Below are 14,791 nucleotides of genomic sequence, written 5' to 3'. Positions count from 1 at the left end.
TCTGGATTTGTGTGGTACAATCTCAAACATAGTTTCACTTCAAAAGCATCCACTTCGACTGACTGGAGCCCCCACATGTGAATCTCCAGCTCAGAGGAGAAATCAATGCACAGTTTGTGCATTATCCTGTCATAAGTGAGTGGAAAAGAGACAGTTCAAACGCTGGGATTAGTATCCCTGCCTGGAAGAGGTACTGCAAGAATCCAGCTCAGCACGAATATGAAACTGTGATTCGTGAATCAGCCTCCTCCCTGGGGAGGGTGGCAGCTGATTGTGGCAGTGTTGCAGGCAGCAGTGGGGTGACCAGAGCAGCAGGCTGCCTCTGCAGGGGGATGCTCCTTGTCTCTGGGTCTATCTGCGCCTGGGAGCGCTGATAAGAGGGAGCTGACTGGCATGCCGGCTTCTAGCAGTTGATTATTTTTTATTGCCTGTTTGCTTGGGGAATGGTAGTGCTCAGCTTGCTCTGAGGTCCAAAAGGTTGCTTTCCCCCAGGGCTCTTTGTGTTTCAGGCTACTGCTTTAGGGATCAGGGCTGCTCTTATCTCATCCCCCCACAAGGTGAGGGTGGTTCCTTCAGGTTCACGTGTTTGCCGCTACATTGGACATGGGGATTTTATTTCATGCTCTTGTTTGGTTTGGCTCTGCTCGTGAAACTATGTTTGTAACCAAGCAGGAAGGAACAGATGTGAAAAGCCTGCAAGCAGCAGAGGAGGTGGTGAGGAAGCCTGGAACTGGGGGAGTCAATTAATGTGTGCTGTGTGGGATTGGAGCCAGTGGCAGCATTAGTTAGATGTGTGATGAGGTAGTCACAGCAGCTGTCACCAAAACAAGTGACTCTGCACCCTGCAGAGCAAGACAAACAGTGGAGGAATAACATGGAGATCTTGCTGTATCCATCAACCTAAAGCTGCCTTTGCATTTAGAGTTACAATCATTATTTTCTTTTTTAAATAACATGTGCAGCTTTAACTCAACAGGCACATGTATGTGAGAACAAGCATGAGCTTCAAGTCTTTCAAGTCTTTTTTTCTAAACAAACCAAGTCTGTAGTGACTAAAGTTTTGAGGAAGGTTTGCAGGTACAGTGTGGACAGGGAAGCTGAAATATGCTGCCACATATAAACATTTAAAAAATTTTTTTTTCCTTTCAAAGTAAGAAGAATCACATCCAAGGACATATGCATCACTATTTATATGAACAGTTAAATTTCTTTTTATCCATAAAAAATAACAGAAAACATTATGGAAAGAAATAAAAAAGTTAGGAACAACCTCCTGGAAATAGACTTAGTTCTGGCTTTTAGGAAATATTTTCAGCCATGAGTATTTAAAGCAAACTGCTTGGGCAAGAAGTTCAGAGTCCTGTACTTTCCACAAAAGCCTCTCCACACATCATCCCAAGCCGTGAGCACGCAGTACATAAATCAAGGCTTTTGTGTGGCTCTTTTTTCACTGTTTTGCAATGGCTCTTCTAAGGACTCCTTTAAAACAAAATAATAACACGCCCCATCAAGACAGCAGTTCAGGTTTGCCCAGCAAAGGGTGACCTGAACAGTGTCTCGCAGCACTTGTTGAAAACTGACGTGGATGATTTTGTTCTTCACCAAAAAGTACATGAAGTATGCCACGTGGTAAGGTGTGAAACACACCAAAAAGGCCACCAGGTTTGTCACCACGATCCTTTCTGCTCTGGTGCTGTGTGTTTGGGGGTTGTCTGAGCTCCTGTGCCTCCTCAGGCACCGGAGAGTTTGGGCAGTGCAGAAAGTCATGGCTGCCATGCTGCCGAAGAAGATGATCTGCAAGGTGCTGAACAGCCCTGCGTTCTCCCACGTGCTCTTGGAGAAGTTATGGAAGCAGGATGAGATGTTGTGGCCCTTTCCATGCAGTTGGAAAGTCGAGACTGTGCCCACAGAGGTGCCCAGGCAGATGAGAGCACAGGCCATGGCAGCTTTCTTGATGGACCTGAGGGTGAGGGCCACAAAGGGGTAGCGGATAGCGATGTACCGGTCCACGCAGATGCACAGGGAGATGAGGATGCTGCCGTACATGTTCACAAAGTACAGACTCTCCAAGGTAGAGCAAAACACAGAGCCCAAGTTCCACTTGTCCTGAAGGTGGTAGGAAATGATTTTAAAAGGAAGAGTAAACAGCAGCAAGGTATCCAGGAATATAAGGGCTATCATATAGACTGTAGACTCTGTCAGATTTTTAACCTTAAAAAACAGGAAGGACAGAGCCATTATGTTGAACAGCAATCCCAGGATAAAAGTGGGGGTGTACATGATGAGCTGGAACAGTTCCACAGTAGCACTGATATTGCCATTGCCATAGGTGTCATTCATATCTCCAGGTATGCTGGAAGAGAAGAAAATCACTGCAAGGAAGGGTGGAGATCACATAGAAGACATAGAACAAAGGCTAATGAGGTTTTTATGAGTCCAGTCTTGGAAATACTTTCTTCCCTCTTGGACTGCTGTGTGCTGAATTGCAGCTCCTGGCAGCATGGAGCTGCTCAGTGCCAATGATTCTGGGGCAAGGCTGTACCCTCAAGGGAGGATAGGGCTTCCTGGTGTCCAAGCCTCACTTGCACTGTAACCTGTAACCCCAGACTGTGCTGTCCTGTAATTTAGACTGGAAAGTGTAGATGTCTGCATCATCCCCTTGGAGAGATTGAATCTCTTGGTCTTTCAGGAACAAGGGAGCTGACTCTGATTTTAGGGTTTCTTGGATGGTGAGGTGGAAACAACTATGTGGATCCTGTTTCCTGTATCAAGTTATCATGAGATGTCGGGGAGCCAAGGACAGAAGGATCCCCCACATTTATTAATGTGAAGATCCCATACAGTCACTGCCATCCTGCAGCCTCTCCCACCATCCCTGGGCAAAAAGGGACTGTGAATACCTCTGGCCCTTCGAAAAGCTGCCTAAAAGCTGCAGGCAGGAAACTTCCAATGGGCTATTTCTAGAAAAAAAGATTAAGTCTTTAGTAGAAGGATGAGTGTAAATCAGCCAGACTTACCACAGCAGAGTCAGGGGTTGCAGGAAACATGCAGCTGGGTTCTCCTCTGCAAGGAGGGCACTGGAGTGTGGAGGCAGGCACTCCGAGCTGGGGTCACAAAGTAATAATCTTCTTTAGAGGAAGCGTTCCGGCTTGATCCTGCCCTCAGACTCTCCTGATAAGGACTAGGAAGGTGCTCATTGGTTTCTGCAGCGCTGTAGTCACTTAAAAATGCAAATACCCGGGAATATCAGATTCCTTCCTCCAGCCAGTTCCGTGACAGGAAATGGAACCTGTGAGGAGCGTTTGTCAGAGAACTTTCTGTCAGCACCCAGAAATTACTTCCTCCTACTGCTCTTTAGTTTTACTTCAAACCACTGTCTTCTGTCTTTCCTGCACGGGTTGCTGACTTTCATGCTATTCCCTTTTATATTTGTCAGCTGTTTGTCAACAGAGCAAAGTTTCTGTCCTGCGGATCAAGTCACCCCTGAGTATTTTGCTCTCCCTTGCTGTGGTTTGAGAGGTTAACATCCCTTTGAGTGAGATTAGGATCAGCAAAAAAGGAACTTTAGTTCTTTGCTCCTTAAGGACACAGTAATGGCAGGTAAATGAGATTCTGTAAATTCCTGGCTTAGACAGAAGTAAGAAAAGCAGCATGAAGCACTGTGAGTCTGATGCTGGGAGGGAGCCCATTGCTGAGAGCCAAAGGGAGGAAAAGTTAATTAAGGAATTTCTGAAAGGTAATAAATGATGACAAAGTTCTTTACTTCAGCGCCTCTGTAGGAGATTTCATTGCTACTTTCCTTTTTCTTCAGTCTTGTTTTTAATTTGTTTGATAGTGTGTCTAAGAAATTCTGGGTCTAGAAAAACAGAATTTCAGCTTCTCACCAACATGTCTAACTAAGAAAATTCTCACTATGATTAAAAGATATTTCAGACTAGGATCTATTGTGCAGATTTATTAAAAAATAAACAGAAAAAAATATTATATAAAGTGAAAATTCAAAGGCCAGTTTTGTTCAGTCATTTAAAAAGCTAACTATGCTGTAAGCAATGCAAGTTATGTAAAATATAATTAGTTTTCAGATGTCATGACAAGAGGAAAGCTTTTAAGGCAAGGTTTTGCTATAGTGAAATACTCTTGTAATCTTACCTTTGGGCTACCTCGTGCTCTGGTTGTGAGAATGTAACACAGAAAGAAATTCTGGTTCTACAGACCTTTCTTTCTTTTATTTTTTTTCCCTCCAATACAGGATTTTATTGAATGTATATAGCATCCATGGATAGAGTGCTAGTTCACAAAATATGCTTTGAGCTAAATCTTGTCATTGTTCTTCTTACTTTTCATGATATCAGAAAGGAAAAATAAATTGCTGATTTTCAGTGATGATGTGGTATGTTCAACTTGATGTTTAAAAAGAGTCAAGGTTATTCTTACATCTGTTTATACTCCTAGGGAGAAGGGAATATTCCCATAGAGAGAGTCAGGTGATGATTTTGCTCAGGTAGAAAGGGGAAAATAGTGGAGGGTTTTGGCCATTGTATGCATATTTGCAGTGTTCTTTCCAAAAAGGGAAAGAAGTGCCACAGATGTAGCTTTGACTGGTCTTCTGCATTCTACTTAAATTTCAGAACTGAGGATTATATTGGCTAAATTGAAACTGTGCATCTGTGAAAGTGATGGGGAATAGGAGATGAGAAAAGAAATAGTCCCTTGGGGTTCCCCCATGGTATTTTAGTTGAAATTGCTCTATTTATAGGAAAAAAAAAAAAAAAAAAAAAAAAAAAAAAAGAAACACTACCAAATGGAAAAAAAACCCCAAAAACCAATACAAGTTTGAATGAATAGTACCTTCTCTCATTTCTCATCTTGGTTTCACTTCTGTATATCCTGCAGTGGTCTTGTGACCATGGCTGCATTCTGCATGTGAACAAACCCCCACACACAGCACAGGCAGGCACCACCACCATGAAGAGATATTTGGGGTGGGCCAGCCTGGGTGGTGGGAAGCAGAGGTGCTGTCAGCTGCCACTCTCTGTGCTCCTGCCCAGCTCTGGGGTTTGCAGATGCCAGTTCTGAAACTGCCACCATCACTCAGAGTTCTCTCTTCCCACTCAAGATTTTCTCTTCACTTGCTTGGTGCTTTTCCTTCTGTCTCATTTTCTCTCTGACCCTCATGTTGAGCCACATGAGCACTGCCCACCTTGCTAAAAGCTGTCCTGAACCAGGTGTCCCCTTGCTGCACAGAGCCCCGTGGCACTCCACATCTGGAGAGAGATGCTTTGGGAAAGGCAGGATGAGGAAGCAGCAGTGGCAGGGGTAGTTTAGCACCATCAGTGATCTGCTTTTTTCCCAGCAGTATCCTTGTGAGTTTTTCAGGGAAGACATGGCCAGAGAGGCTTGTACAGGGGCACAAATGCACTTGGGGCAAGGTGCCAAGGCTCCTCTCCCTTCAAAATGAAGTGGGTGAAAAAGTGTAATGCTGAGGCTTAATGAAGAGGGTAAAACGAATCCAAGTGCGCAGCACAGTGGAAAGGCTGGGATAGCCCATGGAGGACTCCCACACTGTTCTTTAGTAGCTTTCTTGGGATGCAGGGGAGAAAGCAGTGGGCAGCAAGGAACCTTTCTGTTCTCTCTGTGCTGATGGCATGTGTCTCTCCACAAAGTCTCCAAGTCCAAGTGTGGGTCCCTTTTCTTGTAGACTTAGAAGAAGAGGGCTGCCTCTGCACATTCTCCTCTGTCCTTGACATGTCTGTGTGTGTCACCAATGCCACCAGTGTGTGAAACACCTCCTGTTTTAAGTGATTCCAGATGTTGAATGCATCATCTTGTGCCCTTTTCCTATGAAGGAGCTGCCTCACATACATTTTTCTGTTTGCATATCACTGCTGCCACACAGACCTCACCCTCAGGACACACACACATCCCTCAGTGGCAACCAGGGAAGTTCTGCTGATGCCCTATGCCTGCCCTTACAGCCAACCTTCTCCTTGCAGTGCTGGGCTGTGCCAGCCAAGGTCCTGGCTCTCCTGCTGTCAGTCCTGGCTATTGGGAAGAGTGTCAGCATGGGGCTGATGCTGCTGTCAGCCTACAAGTTTATGACATGCCAGTAACCACACAGGGTTGTGCAGTGAAGACATGGTGAGTTTTTTCCTCGATTTAAATAATGGCCTAACCTGTGAAAAAAGTATTTGCCCTGCTTGAGAAGAGAGAGCATCCCCTGCTGTGATCCAGAGCTGCCTGCAGCCTCTGGGTGAGCCAGAAGTGGGATGAAATGTCCCATCACCATCTGGTGGCTCTGCAGAACTGTTTGTAATTGAGTTGCTCCATCTTGTGGCTACAGGAGAAATGAGGAACCCATCTTCAGCCTTTCCATGAATCTGTCTGTGGTGTGTCACCAGGAGGAACAGTTTGTCGTGTAGCTCAGATGGTTTATCCCAACCTGTCCCACCAGCCCAACACTCAGCTTCTCATCCTCACCAGCTCTGCTTGCCCTGGCATCCTCACCCTGGAATGATGAGCAAGAGAGAGCCAAAAGCACTGATGGCCATGGGCAGAGAGGACCAAAGCACAGGAAGGGCTGAAAGGAACCTTTTCTGTGGAGGAAGTGGCCACAAGGACTCACTGTGTGTGGCTGGTGGGGCTGAGGGGCCAGGGCCAGGAAGCAGCTGAGCCGAACCAGTGGTCTGACCACAGGCACTGGTATTTGTCACTGATGTTAATGTCCTCTGGAGAGACTGAGGGAGGCACCAGCCAGCCTTGGCTGTGCAGGATTGCCCCAGGGAACAAGGGTCCTTTCAGCACTGGGGAAGCTAAATCTGCTGCTTGGGAGAGCAGGTGATCTGCTCGGGCTCTTTGAGCCTCGGCATGTTTAGGGTTGAACTGATCGAGTATTTTTTGAGAGATATTCTCCATCTCCACAGGGAAATCAGCTGGGATTGCTCCTGTGGGACTTCTGAATCCAGATCAGCAGGGTAAATCTTTTCCATCTCAGTGCCCTGAGAGTGGGGAAATTAAACACTGGTGGAGATCTGTGTCTGGTGTTGCAGATTTTGCACTTTCAGTTGCTCTCTGGCTTCGCAGAGCAGGCGCTCAAGCGAGGCTCATGCACCCCAGCTGATGGCCCTGCACAGAACATCACACCCTACGTGCCTCTTCTGCCTAATGGCTGAGTCATTTTGACACTTCTAAGGTATTTTTTTCATACTTCAACCATTAGCTACATTGGCCTTCAAATTATCATCAGCTTTGAAAGATCTGAGGATGGCATTTTTGCAAATCTAGTATTTCCTGAGAGATCATACCAACATCCAAACTGTATGACTGACCTGACCAGATCAGACAGGCACTTTGGCTGGAATTCTGCAAGGTGGGAAAAAAAAATCAGAAGATGGTCAAGATCTCATTTTATTTTTCACTTATTTTGCACTTACAGCTCTAGGAAAATAACTGCACAACTGGACCTCCTTTCCAAAAGGCACTAGCACTCAATTTTGAGCCAGCTGAGCTGCTTTAGATGGCTGAGGTACTGCATGCACCCTGTGGTGACCACAAGAGTCTCCATCAGACCCCACATCTCGTGGTTCCATTTCTTCTTAATGGGAAAATTCAATTTTCCCTGCCTTGTTTCTGGGTGTGTAATGGCACTTGGTGTCTGTGAGAAACTGCCAGATGTATTTACAGCAGGGAGGGAAGGTCATTCAATATAATTTCATTACAAAAAAATTATAAATGGAAGAAGAACCCAAGAGTCATTTTTGGCAAGAGAAAAAGTGTCTCGAATGGCTCAAGTGACTGGAACCAGCAGTGGATGTTTAGGGGAAGAGTTAAAAACTCTGTGAAGAGAACTCAGCTTGGAAGCTGAATCATGATTTCCAGTGTTCCTGTGGTAGAACAAATTGAAAGACAGCAAACCTCCAAGTTTAGATAATTAGCATTAAGAGATTATTAGTTGGAAATACAGTGACAGCAGTAAGAAGCTGACAAATCTACATTTTTCCTGAATTTCTATAGATAAGGTATTCCTTAAAGGAAATCTTACAAAACTGTATGTTTGCAAAAGACCTGCTTGGGGGGGGGGGGAGGGAAACTTTAAAAAACTGTTTTTACTAGAATTCATTTTGCTTTCTCTGTGTTCTGCTCTATTAGTTTATTATGTACACTGTGTGTACCATTGTTGTGTCAAACATCAATTCACAGTCTATTTTAATGTCACTAGGCCAGTAGCAATGTATTTATGATATCATGATGTACCAGTAAAATTTACCTTTTTATCACCAGAGATAGAGCACACAGAGGGTTTGGCTGCTGATGAAAATCTCTCCTCCTTTTGTGTGCATAGCTGGGCACATGAGTTTGTTGCTTTGTTAACATTACAACCTGTTTATCAAATACTATCCCTGCTGAACACTGTGCTGATGAGGTGTCATGTTTGTGCCTGGACAAAACCACTTTTAGGGTGATTTAGGGGTATTTAGGTTTTTGCACAGAAAGTCTCAATGCACCACAGGCTTTGCCTGCTAGGCACAGATTATGATTTTTTTGTCCTCTTCTCAGTGCACCTGTTCTGGTCTTGTCCTGATGGCACAAGAAGGGTTTGGGTTTTTTTTTCCATTTTATATGTAGGAAATCAAAGCAGAGATAATAAGAAGGATTTTCCAAAGTTTATGCAAGACACCTGCGATGGAGTGCAGTTTCCCAGATCCAGATATCCAAGACCAACACACATTTTTTGCCTGTTCCTTCCTGAAGCCCAGCTCTGTCTGCAACCCAGGAGGGACAACATTGCATCAGTTATGGCTGGATGTTCCCACTCTTCTAGAGAAGTCCTACATTCTTCCAAAAAAAAAAAAAAAAAAATTGTCTGTCTGCCCTTTCCTATTCAGAATTAACTACTCTTGGGTGGTAAGTGTTGAAATAGTGTTGATAGTATGTAGTAAAAGCAAAAGAAATATTAAATGACATTTTTTTTTTCCTTTCCTGTTTCATCTGTATGTGATCACCAAATTAATTTGAATATTTAAGTCTTTCTGATTAATTTCAAGAACATTTCAGTTAGGGTGAGGCTGTGTGGAGTAAGGCAGGGAGAGCTTTGTGTTGGGTATGTATCTACAGGATGCTATCCTTGTATGTAAAGTTAGAGATGTGGTCTCCAGAGAAAGGGGCTCACAAAAAAACCGCAAAAAACCAAAAAAACAAAAAACAAAAGAACACCCACACAACAAAAAAACAAACCCTGGGTTTCAACCAAAAGAAGGGAGAGCTTCTGCTCCTGCCCTCTCCCTCGTGCCACCTCTCCTCTCTTCTTCCCACTGGTTTTCTTCTCTCAGAGGGTTGGTGTGCACATTCTGAGCCTCTGCCTTTTTAAAAAAACCCTTCAGTGAAAGGTTTAGGGGGTTTTTAGTGGACAACATCCACTGTGAGTTAAAAAATATCTGTTTTTCTTCCCAGAAATGGAGTTTGATAGCTGCTTGTTTGGTGCCAGGACACACCTGCACTTCAGACTTCTCACACTTATTAATTCTCAGTGAAATCAAATTCATATAAATAATTATATGACACTGATGAAGATGTTACATGTATTTCTCAGGCCACATCCTTTTCCTGTTGTTTTCCTGGTAAATGTTTCTAAAGCCAAGTATTTAAATATTTTAGTGTAAAAATTTCTCTGGTCTTGAGCACTTTTTCATGAATAACCACAACCACTGAAGCAGTGCTAAATAGGGCTACAACACTGATGCTGATTTAGCAGTCTGGCTTGTGATCTGAACTAAGTGGGGAGAGGGAGAAAGTGTTAGAATATCTTTTTCCTTAACTATAAGATCTTAATTTTAAAAATATTCTTACCTTAATCTGATTTTTGCAGAGATGATGCTTGGTTCATGTTTTTCAGCATTGACACTTGGTTCTTCGGATCAAATTGTTCCAGCATCCAGAATATTGTTTCTTCCATTCTTTCTGATCTGGTAAATTTGTGAAAAGTCAGATCAAATTTGAGATGAAGATCAGTTCAAGCTTCTAGAGCTGCAGTTTAATGATATCTACACAGACTCCTGCTTTTCAGCCAAATCTCTGCCTGAAGCTGTAACTGGTGGTTAAAATTTGTTTCTCTTGAGTAGTTAAAAAGAGTAACTGTTTTCTGTGCCTCTTTTCTTTTTCTTTTAACCTGACTTGGTTTATCAAACTAAGAAATACTGACCCTTTCTGTATAGGAGAGCTCTTTGATTCTGGATTGAGGAGTTGCATGTTTGGAGGGAAATGCACACCTGTTAATTTAAATGGAATTCTTCCTCAAATGAAAGATACACTATACAATTATGGCTCATTACTCTTCTTCTCAATATCACCTCCCACACCAAAGTCCAAAGGATTCCTGGCAGGAGCAGCTGCTGCTCAGCAGGACAGAGATTTTCAGCCAGGTAATAACAGCATGTGAGCAACGAGGTAGAGGGGAAAAAAGGTATGTGATGTTAACTTGGTTATATATTTGCCACTTCAGAAATCTCTCTGCCTGTGGTGAAGGGCTGTGTTTCAAGGTGCTCCCAGTATTTTAAAGTGGTTTTTTTTCATGTTTGTCTTCTCTGAGGTTCAGGAGACAGACTACTGCTGAAGGCAAACTGAATGTTCTGGGTGCTGTGCAGTGAAGCTCTCAGCCAGGAGGAAACCCAGGCAGGGCTTTCACGTTCATGTTCTCTTCATATTGCACATCAGTCATTTCTTTACCCCCAGTTCTTCACCTTCAACTTAGTACCACGTGCTCCAGCTCCAGATGTACATGAGATCTTCAGGTCTCAGCTCTCTGACATGAGAAGAAAGGTGACTCAATCTCACAGCTTTCAATGCACAGGAAAAAGCAGGTTTTTCTCACTGCTCAGGGCAATCTGGGCAGATTCTCAGAAGAGTCCCAGCTATGGCTTGCTGGCAAGCATCAGACCTGGGAAAGGAGCTCCAGGGAAAGGTGACTGATTGCCAGGGAGGGCAATAACACAAAGTGAAAGAGGACAGAGGATGCTGCAGGGCAGGAGCAGGGGATGGCTGCTCAGGGTGATCCCTGCAGGTGCCACAGCTTGGATCTCCTCACCCTGCCTGGGGATAACTTCCTGCTTTAGGTGGAGGTAAGAGGACAAGCAAAGTGGAAAGTTTTGTAAGAAACTTATTCAGTTTAATAAGTTTAATAAACTTATTCAGTTTAAGCGCCAAACCAGTTTTGAGAACTGAAAGGTAACGTTGAGGAGCCAAAATTTAGGTGTGAAGTTCAGGAACGGAAGAGGGTTTGAATTTCAGCCAAGGCCATGGACAAAAAGATGTTGCTCAGAATGTTAAAATTTTGAGTAGTTGCTATTGTTTTAGGAGCTGGAGAAGGACTGTGATGTATTTGGTACTTTAGATGGTACAGCCACTTATAAAATTAAAGATTTTGTTGAAGAGCAGAACTAGCCCAAAATTTGGGCTGAGAGACTGAAAGTGCTCTGGATCACTACCAGTGTGAATTGGTCCTCAGCTGCCTGTGGTGATGGGGAACAGAGAGTGGTTTATTTATATTGCTTTCCAACATGTGTATTTTTCTGACTTTCTGACCTTTGCAAAGGGATTAGTTTGAAGCTTTGTGCCAGGTCTTATCAATGCACTGTGTGTGGTTGTATTAGAGAAATATGCAACCATATGACAGAGTGGAGTTAAAATATTTAAAAATTTGAAGAAATGTCAGCACCTGATGATTCAAAACAGCCTTCTGTTAGATTTAACAGATGGTCCAAGGGGCTCTGCAACATCCTCCTCATCTAAAACCTCTGTTTGCAGCCCTGCAGCCCTGCTGGGATCCCCATGCTGCTCCCCAGGCTCAGGCACAGCAGGATGCACCCCGTGGGAAGGGCATGGCCACTGAAGCTGACTTTGGGCTGCTGACAGCCTGCCCAAAAGGACCTGTCCCTCTAATAGCAATACCTAAGATTAGGCAGTGACTTCATGTCTGCATGGTTAAAAAAGCTGAGTGACATCTCTGATCTTGGTAGATGGTGTTTGTAGATCTTTAGGCTAGACTTTTGGTTTCTGAATTCTAGTTACAGTAAGAAAAAGCAAAAAGCCCAACTCTGCAGACACCCACTCTCAAAAAAATCAACTATTTCAGAAATACTTCGCAACTTACAATAGTCTGGAATTATTTTAAAATGGAGGTGCCTCTTTGTAATGTATCTCTGACCTGGCATTTACAGACCTTACTGAAGCTCATGGGTTCTCTGTTCTCCTTTCAGCCAGAGGGATTGAGAAAACATCTGACTGCTCCTTTTGCAGTGACAACTGAAAAATCAAGGTCTCATGGACCAGACTAATGATGGCGAGACCCTGAGAGTGGTTGTAACTTTGACATTGGCAGCGTTCAGTGGTGGAATCAGCCACACAGAGCTCTAATAATTTTTGAAGGATTTGGTGTTGGCATTGAAAAAAGTTTCCATCAGTGGGTAAACTGGGTGCAAACAGGATGGAATATTTATCTGATGATATTTCTGGATTTTTTACAAGGGTCAAACTGTAGGAAGAATGCAACAAAATGTAGGACATGGCAGCATAAATGTGGGTGACAGAAAAACCAAACCATGGTTTGTGTGGCCAAGGGTATTTCAAGGGCAGGAGGCTGGAATCAAGCTGGGAGACAGTGCATGATGCATTTTCTTTGTTGAAAAATTCTATATTCAATCTTGTCAGCTTTCAGTAGGAGAGACTCTCACTGGTGGGTTTGCTGGAGTGATGCTGGAAGTGGTGGTGGTGAATTCTGCCCCAAAAATCACCATGAACACATTTTTATATAATGGACCTGGACCTTGGTGCAGCTAGGAGACAGCAGAATATATTTACTTATTTATTTTTGCTACTCTTTTTCTCCTGCCTGCAGCATTGAGCCAACACAGATGCAACTCCTGCTGAGTTGGACTGAAATCTGCCAGTGATGACACTCAAAACATTAGGCTGTATTCTGAATGAATACTAGTGTAAGGGAGAGCAGGCACTTGCACTCCAGCAAAATGCTTGTTTTCCACTCAGCATCCTGCTGGGAAGGGTCTGGCTGTGCCTTTGCTCCCTTTCTTCAGTCTGTGTGTTGCCAGAAAACACCAGTGAAACCAGGACTTTAGCTGGCACACGATTTGTTTGACAGAGATATAGAAATGAGGGATGATCCAGCTGAATTCCCCAAGCTGAATTTTTAGTGCTGGAAATCAAAAGAGAAGAAAAACCAGAAGGTTTTGCTGTGTAAATTTAGCAAATGTGGTTTTGAGTAATTTAGAGAAATTTGTGACTCAAAACAGATCATGCAGTCTACTTTCAAGAGAAAGATTTAATTCTCAGGGTATCTTTGTGTTTTTACTACTAAATCCTGAAGAGAAGAGGTTTTAAAGGTGATACTTTTTCTAACAATTTTACTGTCTTTATTACACTTAGGGTTTGTTGTTACACTGGAAAAGAAACAACAAAAAAATCCCTAAAAGAATCACACCACAGTTCAGATTTCAGTGTTTTATGCTGCCAAGGGATCCATGGTTTAAAGGCAATTATGCCACAAGGCCTGGCTTTTCAGTGTGACCTCAGTACTTTGGAAGGAGGGAGCTGGGAACATGCAGAGATCTCAGATTTTTCTGGAACAGCTACGTGCTGGGCACACCTAAGACAATTCAGTGCAGTGGAAAAGGAAGGACAAATATTTGCAATAATTCAGTACAGTTATTTTGATGACTTTGCAGTGTTTCAGCAGCTTTTTCAACAGCTGTAGGAACTGAGAGCAAGTCTTGCTTTCACTGGGTTGGAATTGCTTGCCTTTGGATTAAACTTGGTGTAGTAGCAGAGAAAAGATGCTGTATGTAAAAGGTTCAAAAAGTGGAGGTATTAGGATCTTTTAAATAAAGAGCTTTTAAAAGTTTTATTTTAAAGTTTCTATGAAATACTGAGAAAAATTACCCAGCCAGTGTCAACCTGAGTGAAGGGGAAATGAACCATAGTAACATAGCAAATAAACAGATCAAAGGTGTCAGAAAAACATCATGATCTTAATTTTTTTCCCAGTACTACCAGGCAATCAGTAGATTAATACAGATACTAATGGTTGTTTGAACTCTCATTTACCTACAAGGGCAGTCAGAGCTTTCCAGAGCTCAGTTAGCATCTGGCATAATTATTGGGCTGCATCTTTTTCAGAAATGAGTTGATTGGAATGGCAGAGATGTTTAATAAACATCTGTATGGTTTCCTCTGCAGGATACAGATACCCAGGTCCACAGAGAGCTGATCTGAGAGCCCAGATGTCCAAGCACCCTGCTGCCCTTGGGGAGGACACACTGCTTCTTGTTGAGGGCAAGCCAGAAGTTAAAGTATTGAGTTTCTAGCTAGAGATGCCAGAAGCTCATCAGGGGCACCTGAGGAACCCTCACTCATTTCCATATTTGACAATGCAGGATGGGGCATTGCTTGAGGTGGGAGCAGCTGTTTCCATCAGACAGTGCAATCTCTTCAGAGTGGCAAAATGCAGCTCTGAAATAGAGCTGCTGAGAACACCTCTGGAAACTGGGGAGGGACACTGAGCACTGGCACTGCTGTGCCAAAATGAAACTTGGGCCTCATTTCAGTACATTGCACAAAAGATAAAATAGATAAATTTTTTAATATATAGCTCATAGGACCAGACAACCTCCAGTGTTTCTCTGTTCTCTCTGTTAGCTTTCACAAGAATGTCTCATGGGTTTACTTGAAGTCACATTTTTTAAAAGGGAAAACAGTGGGTTTGGATTGTGATCTTGACATGGTGATT

The 14,791-nt window shown here is 43.3% G+C and overlaps 1 protein-coding gene and 1 long non-coding RNA gene across 2 annotated transcripts in view; one reads left to right on the top strand and one right to left on the bottom strand.

Moving 5' to 3' along the window:
- The window catches only part of LOC306806575, a 222,926-nt gene that overhangs the window by 5,850 nt on the left and 202,285 nt on the right, over positions 1-14,791 (top strand). The gene's annotated exons all lie outside the window — the stretch shown is intronic.
- Positions 1,297-3,153, bottom strand: LOC306806566 (G-protein coupled receptor 55-like). The gene is made up of 2 exons (XM_079315421.1): positions 3,018-3,153; positions 1,297-2,353 (listed from the first exon to the last, which is right to left on the bottom strand). Exon 2 carries the CDS (start codon positions 2,338-2,340, stop codon positions 1,423-1,425), a length of 918 nt encoding a protein of 305 aa, XP_079171547.1. The 5' UTR covers positions 2,341-2,353; positions 3,018-3,153; the 3' UTR covers positions 1,297-1,422.

Source organism: Erithacus rubecula (assembly GCF_903797595.1).
Source record: "Erithacus rubecula genome assembly, chromosome: 11".
NCBI lineage: Eukaryota > Metazoa > Chordata > Aves > Passeriformes > Muscicapidae > Erithacus > Erithacus rubecula.
This window is presented reverse-complemented; position numbering and strand designations above follow the sequence as displayed.